The 7,500-nt window shown below is 43.3% G+C and overlaps 1 protein-coding gene across 2 annotated transcripts in view; it reads right to left on the bottom strand.

Moving 5' to 3' along the window:
- Positions 1 to 5,432: 5,432 nt before the first annotated feature.
- The window catches only part of si:ch211-191i18.2 (uncharacterized protein LOC564095 homolog), a 3,676-nt gene continuing 1,608 nt past the window's right edge, over positions 5,433 to 7,500 (bottom strand). The window contains exons 2-5 of one of the 2 annotated variants that reach the window (XM_034600574.1): positions 6,898 to 6,981; positions 6,588 to 6,634; positions 6,495 to 6,539; positions 5,433 to 5,593 (exon numbers count right to left, since the gene is read on the bottom strand). In XM_034600574.1, coding sequence (XP_034456465.1) covers positions 5,519 to 5,593; positions 6,495 to 6,539; positions 6,588 to 6,634; positions 6,898 to 6,981 — 251 coding nt within the window. In that variant the 3' untranslated portion in view covers positions 5,433 to 5,518. Of the gene's footprint in view, positions 5,594 to 6,494; positions 6,635 to 6,897; positions 6,982 to 7,500 lie in introns of both variants that reach the window. The other variant, XM_034600573.1, reaches the window with a different exon arrangement.

Here is a 7,500-nt window from a genome sequence, read left to right as displayed (position 1 = left end):
TTGTCGTTATGTTGTGTCTCTTTGTCGTTATGTTGTGTCTCTTTGTCATTTTGTTGTGTCTCTTTGTCGTTATGTTGTGTCTCTTTGTTGTGAGGATGTAAAATGATTTCCGATAAAAGTCACAGAAACCGATTCATTAACAGCTTCCTGTTTGGAGGTCAGAGGTCAGAGGATTGTGTGTCTCATTTGAATGTTGTGTGTCGATAAATCTCCCATCATGCACCTGGAGGCAGCAGCTGATGACGCAGGAGGACAGTTTTGCCCTTTTCTTTGTCTGACAGACGTTGTGGGGACCTTTCATCTCCTCATTAACGGCAAAATGTCAAACTGCCGCGTCGCTGACCAATGAAAAGCTCGTATCTGTAAACGAGCTGAACTCAGATCAGATGAAGTGTCGTGTTTCATCGAGAAGCGTCAAAGTTCTTTCTAAATATCAACCAACTTCTCTTTATCAGTTTGTTTCCTGCAGATCTGTTTTTACAGCGAGTGAATAAACATCTGAAGATCAATGTTCGTCACAGACGCTGTTTATTCAGAGAAGAAGAAGAAGACGACAGGAGACGACGTCACGACCTTCACAAGAAGAATGAGCTCAAAGTTAGAAAAGATCAACACAAAACGTCCAATGATATGTCTGCTCAGCTGTGACATCACTGACAGGGGGCGTGGTCACACAATCTAAAATATTCACACATGAATTTATTATTACTGACGTTGTGGGGACCTGAACTTGTTACAGAGTGTGTGTGTGTGTGTGTGTGTGTGTGTGTGTGTGTGTGTGTGTGTGTGTGTGTGTGTGTGTGTGTGTGTGTGTGTGTGTATTTGTTATCAGCTCACAGCAGAGTTTCACTGAAGGTCACAGACGAAGACGAAACACGCAGAGGATCCATCAAACACCTTTCATCCTGCAGGTGTGTGTGTGTGTGTGTGTGTGTGTGTGTGTGTGTGTGTGTGTGTGTGTGTGCTCTTGTACAGATGTCTTTGTGAGGAACATATATATATATATATATGTTATACATTAGTAACAATCTAATTCTATGATTAATAACAGTTTATCGCTCACAGGTCATTTTTTTTTCTACAGAATAATTTCTTTAACTAGATTACTTGTATTTTTACTCCATTATTAAGGTACTTTTACGTCAGTAAAACGAGTAAACGTCTGTCATTTGGACTTTAGTTATTTTGTATCATTATTAATGTGAAGTTTATTTTGAATGAGACACATGAGCTGAATAACAATGTGTGTTAATGGAAGCTTTCATATGAAAACCGTTCTCTTCTCTTTTCCTGTAAAACTAAAACATTTTCAACAAATAGAACAAAAAGTCGTTTTCAGTCCTGATGATAAAAAGTAAAGGGAGAACAAAGTGTTGAGTTTGTTGTCGTGCAGATTCGTCCTGGACTGAAATAACCGTGGAGCCCGAGGCGCCACCCCCCCGCTGTGCCACCGTGACACTGACGGACTCGATCCTCATTAACAGACACATCGCATCACAATCAAACCACAAATAAACTGTAACATGTGACGCCTCCGGGCTCCTGTAGATTTAGGATATATTTAAAGTCCCAACTTTTTTATTCTGACAGAAACTCAGATTTTCACTGTATTAAATGTATTAAATCTGATTTGATGTAGAATCGATCAAATAAAACTTCACCTCCACACGTCTTGTTAGTTAAGAAAAGAGAAACAAGAAAACAGGAACATGCAGCTGTGGCTGAGGGGGTAGAGCGGGTCCTCCAACCAGAGGTTGGTGGTTCAACCCCCAGCCCAAGTGTCCCTGGGCAAGATGCTGAGCCCCTCAGAGATGATGAACGCACGTATTGTACTTGTAAGTTGCTTAGGATAAAAGCGTCAGCTAAATGACATGTAATGTGATTATGTCGTGGTCACGTAATATATATTTTTTCCAAATGTCACCAGGGGGCGCCGTAACTTAAACATTGACACAATCCCAGATGTTTTACCGGCTGTTCTTCCTGCATTCAGCAGCTGGAACTGTTTCTTTTATTCTGGATGTTTGTTCTACTCTGATTTTTATTTTCAACAGTTTGATCCTCATTGTGAAATATGAAGCTCTGCTGTCATTCAGACTGTCCATGTCTGTGATTGGTCATATGCAGTAAACTCCGCCCCTTTCATGTGCATTTAGGAAAACCTAAATACTAAATGTTAAATTTAAATATGAAGTTTATATATAAAATGTGAATATAAATGTTAAATCTAAAAGCTAAACGTTAAATCTAACCCGAAATGTTAGATACATGCTGCACAACATCAGGAGGATAAGTCCCCTTCTCAGGTTCTGGTCCAGGTTCTGGTCCAGACTCTGGTCCAGACTCTGGTCCAGGTTCTGGTCCAGGTTCTGGTCCAGGCTCTGGTCCAGACTCTGGTCCAGACTCTGGTCCAGACTCTGGTCCAGACTCTGGACCAGAGTCTGGACCAGAGTCTGGACCAGAGTCTGGTCCAGACTCTGGTCCAGACTCTGGTCCAGGTTCTGGTCCAGACTCTGGTCATCTCACACCTATAGACTACTGCCCCTCCCTCCAGGCTGCTGCTGCCATCCGACCTCTGCAGCTCATCCAGACTCTAGTACTGTGTGTGTGTGTGTGTGTGTGTGTGTGTGTGTGTGTGTGTGTGTGTGTGTGTGTGTGTGTGTGTGTGTGTGTGTGTGTGTGGAGCAATAAACCCTTGATTGAATCATCAAGGTTTATATATTTTATTGAAAAAACAAAACAATCAATAAACAATAAAACAGTTCTGGATAGAAAATCGTTCAATCTTTTTTTAACTTTCTATCTTTCAATAACATTTCTCTTATTTACTGTCAAATTTTTAAACTTTCCCCAAAACCTATTTTCCTGGATTTGTTCTGTGTGCAACTTTGAACAAACAGTGATGTGATGATCACAGGAACCAACAGATGAACTGGGAAGTGCTGCTGGTTTCCAACGTGCTGCTGGTTTCCAACGTGCTGCTGGTTTCCAACATGCTGCTGGTTTCCAACGTGCTGCTGGTTTCCAACGTGCTGCTGGTTTCCAACGTGCTGCTGGTTTCCAACGTGCTGCTGGTTTCCAACGTGCTGCTGGTTTCCAACGTGCTGCTGGTTTCCAACGTGCTGCTGGTTTCCAACGTGCTGCTGGTTTCCAACGTGCTGCTGGTTTCCAACGTGCTGCTGGTTTCCAACGTGCTGCTGGTTTCCAACGTGCTGCTGGTTTCCAACGTGCTGCTGGTTTCCAACGTGCTGCTGGTTTCCAACGTGCTGCTGGTTTCCAACGTGCTGCTGGTTTCCAACGTGCTGCTGGTTTCCAACGTGCTGCTGGTTTCCTACGTGCTGCTGGTTTCCAACGTGCTGCTGGTTTCCTACATGCTGCTGGTTTCCAACGTGCTGCTGGTTTCCTACGTGCTGCTGGTTTCCTACGTGCTGCTGGTTTCCTACATGCTGCTGGTTTCCAACGTGCTGCTGGTTTCCTACGTGCTGCTGGTTTCCAACGTGCTGCTGGTTTCCAACGTGCTGCTGGTTTCCAACGTGCTGCTGGTTTCCAACGTGCTGCTGGTTTCCAACGTGCTGCTGGTTTCCAACGTGCTGCTGGTTTCCAACGTGCTGCTGGTTTCCAACGTGCTGCTGGTTTCCAACGTGCTGCTGCTTCAACACATTTAGTCGATGCTTCGTCTCCTCGTCACGTTTATTAGATATTTATCCTCAGAAAATCTAAACATGGAGGCTCATTCATATTATGTACGAATATTAATACTTAAATCTGTTCTGCCTCAAATAAAAAAGTGATAAGCTGTGAAAACGTGATGAAGTTTTCATATTTATCAGAAACGTTCTGAAGGGAGGTGCTGATAAAGGTCTGTGATTGGCTGAGCTCCACCAGGTCCCACGGGTGCCAGAGGTGACCCCTCCCACCTCAGATCCGGTTGGACCAGTGCAGGATCGAACGCACCCGACGACGACGACTGAAAAACCAGAAGAAACAAACACACGTTCAGAATCTCATCAACAAAACGTCAACAGAAACGGGGGGGGGGGTTATACCTTCCGGTGTTCCAACATTATTATTGGCCAGCTACTGCCAGACCAATGAGCTCCATGATACACCCAAGTGGTTGCAATTGGAATTATTATTATTATCCAATGAATCTAGTTGAGGACAATTTTGTTCTGCAAAATTCACTTAAGATTTTGAAAAAGATTAAAATGGTGCTTCAAGCTCCTGAAGTTCCGTAACATTCTCCTTTTTGTTTGAATCATAATTTAATTCCCTTTCAATCTGATCAGGCTTTTATTTACTGGACGGCTAAAGGACCTCGAGCTCACTTTGTCTGTTACTTACAAGTTAGACATTTTGCTAAAAATTATATAAAAACTTTGAAAACCCACTTCATAAACTGTATTCATAAATACAGTTTATGAATTATTTAAATATGAATTAACCAAAGTGTCTCTCCCAGATTCCTCATTTTAACAACCTCCGACATCACTGGTTATCAAGTGTGTGTGTGTGTGTGACCTGCTGAGTGTGTCTCTCATAGTGTGTGTGTGTGTGTGTGTGTGTGTGTGTGTGTGTGTGTGTGTGTGTGACCTGCTGAGTGTGTCTCTCATAGTGTGTGTGTGTGTGTGTGTGTGACCTGCTGAGTGTGTCTCTCATAGTGTGTGTGTGTGCGTGTGTGTGTGTGTGACCTGCTGAGTGTGTCTCTCATAGTGTGTGTGTGTGTGTGTGTGTGTGTGTGTGTGTGTGTGTGTGTGTGACCTGCTGAGTGTGTCTCTCAAAGTGTGTGTGTGTGTGTGTGTGTGTGACCTGCTGAGTGTGTCTCTCATAGTGTGTGTGTGTGTGTGTGTGTGTGTGACCTGCTGAGTGTGTCTCTCATAGTGTGTGTGTGTGTGTGTGTGTGTGTGTGTGTGTGTGTGTGTGTGTGTGTTTGTGTGTGTGTGACCTGCTGAGTGTGTCTCTCATTGTGTGTGTGTTTTGTGTGTGTGTGTGTGTGTGTGTGTGTTTGTGTGTGTGTGTGTGTGTTTGTGTTTGTGTGTGTGTGTGTGTGTGTGTGTGTGACCTGCTGAGTGTGTCTCTCATAGTGTGTGTGTTTGTGTGTGTGTGTTTGTGTGTGTGTGTGTGTGTTTGTGTGTGTGACCTGCTGAGTGTGTCTCTCATAGTGTGTGTGTGTGTGTGTGTGTGTGTGTGTTTGTGTGTGTGTGTGTGTGTGTGTGTGTGTGACCTGCTGAGTGTGTCTCTCATAGTGTGTGTGTTTGTGTGTGTGTGTGTGTGTGTGACCTGCTGAGTGTGTCTCTCATAGTGTGTGTGTTTGTGTGTGTGTGTTTGTGTGTGTGTGTGTGTGTTTGTGTGTGTGACCTGCTGAGTGTGTCTCTCATTGTGTGTGTGTTTGTGTGTGTGTGTGTGTGTTTGTGTGTGTGTGTGTGTGTGTGTGTGTGTGACCTGCTGAGTGTGTCTCTCATAGTGTGTGTGTTTGTGTGTGTGTGTGTGTGTGTGTGTGACCTGCTGAGTGTGTCTCTCATAGTGTGTGTTGTAGCTGCTGCAGATTCACACTGATCATGATCATCAGGGTCCAGACGAGTGTCCTGATTGCCTGCAGACACACACACATCATCAGATAAACACACACACACACACACACACACACACACACACACAATAATAATGGTTAAGAGTTCATGTCACATTTTCTAGAGGTTTGAATTAAAAGACAAAGGTCTCTTAGCTTTATGTGGATTTGATTTTGTGATTTTGAGTTGTTCTGTGAGACTGAGGCTCTTCTTCCTCTTCTTCCTCTTCTTCCTCGTCTTCCTCTTCTTCCTCTTCTTCCGCTCTGATTTTAATGACCTGTAAGGCTGGACTGCTCCACTGCGCTGTCTGAGGGGTTTGGTGGCAGCTCGTCAGGGAATCGAACGTGTGTTCTTCAGACTGATGGATAACATGGATCAGGCTGTGTTGGACAGGTCCTGTGTCACTGGGGAGAGCTGCTCTCTGCTTTTAAACTTTTAGTGGAACACATAACTCTAGTGTTTGTGTGTAGATGTGTGAAAGTATTTAACATTCATTCTTTCACATTGATTTAAATAACTAAGATTTTGGGGACAATGTGTCATGAATAAAGTCAAAGTGTTCTTCTTGTTTCAGACGTTGTGAGTTCACCAGGAGAAACGTCTGATGAGAAGGTTTGCTCTCTAAACCAGTAGCTGTCACTGATTGGTCCAGATATTTGTTTCTATATTAAATCCAGGAGCCGTGTTGATGAGCCTCGTAGAGTTCGCTCCGACGGACGATCAAACCCCGATCAGGTTTCACTGAATTCTAACTGACCTTTTACTCTGGTCTCATTTCAGTGAATCGGAGTTCGAAGAGGTTTAAGTTTGGTTTAACTCTTTAACTGTTTAATTGGAAAACATTGAGTTTAATTTGACCTTAAATAGAATATCTCAGTGTAAGATAATTTATTTATCTTTATAAATAAACCCGTGGTTACTTACTAGAGAAACAGGAAGTGATGTGCTGTTACGAACGTCGACGCTGTCTGTGCTTCCTGTGGTGGTTGTCGTGGTTACAGTCTCCTCCTCCAGGTCGATGAACGGTTCACTGAACTTCTCCAGGTCCTCACTGCTGCCGTTGCCTGAGAACACGTCGAGAGAAACACCTGAGGAACCTGGAAACATTACATCACCTGAATCCAGAGCTGTCTTTTTATTTGACAATGATTCTTTTTGAAAAATTCATTCTATTGAACTTTACTGTGAAATCTTGTCCGAGACGTTTGGTGCGTCTGCGATGTAACAGTGTGTTGTTCCGTTAAAATACATGTCAGGCTGCAGATGGACGCAGAAGAACACAAAGAACTTTACATCTAACTGGGTTGAGTCCCAACGAGCTTCTTACTGTAGAAACTGTACTCGAAGGTGGCGTTGTAGTCGGAGTCGTAGTCTGGAGCCGGAGTGAAGTCATAGTCCTGAGCCTGAGACACTGAGAACACAACACACCTTCATGTTGGATGGAGCTGAGCTAATGCAGGTTCCTCCTGCTTCGAGTCATTGTGCTAAGCTAGGCTAACTATAGCTTAGCACTTTGAACTGTGAAAGTTCCTTAAAGTCATGACTGCTTGTTAGCTACACATTAGCTCTGTGGCTAACTCGAATGGTTGTGTGGGTATTGACGATGAATTAAAACAGAATTTTATGAATAAATTAGCATTCCCTCTAATGTTAGCATCAAACATGTCACACATTTCTGAGGAATTGTAAAACAAAGTAAACTTAACGTTATCGCCTCCATTGTCATAAATTAACCTGATCAATAGGTTTTTGTGGTTGAAATATATAATGATAGTTAGAATGCTAACATGTCTATGACAGGCAACCATCACACACAGACACACACAGACACACACAGTTGTATAATGACCTGATCTTTGAGTTAAACTAAACTAAACAACCATGAGTCAAATCATCCACCGCTCCTGACTCTGTCATCCTCCCAACACAC

This window comes from Hippoglossus hippoglossus, chromosome 11, assembly GCF_009819705.1.
Source record: "Hippoglossus hippoglossus isolate fHipHip1 chromosome 11, fHipHip1.pri, whole genome shotgun sequence".
In the NCBI taxonomy this organism is placed as follows: Eukaryota; Metazoa; Chordata; class Actinopteri; order Pleuronectiformes; family Pleuronectidae; genus Hippoglossus; species Hippoglossus hippoglossus.
Note: the sequence above shows the minus strand (reverse complement) of the source record. Positions and strands in the feature narration are given on the sequence as shown.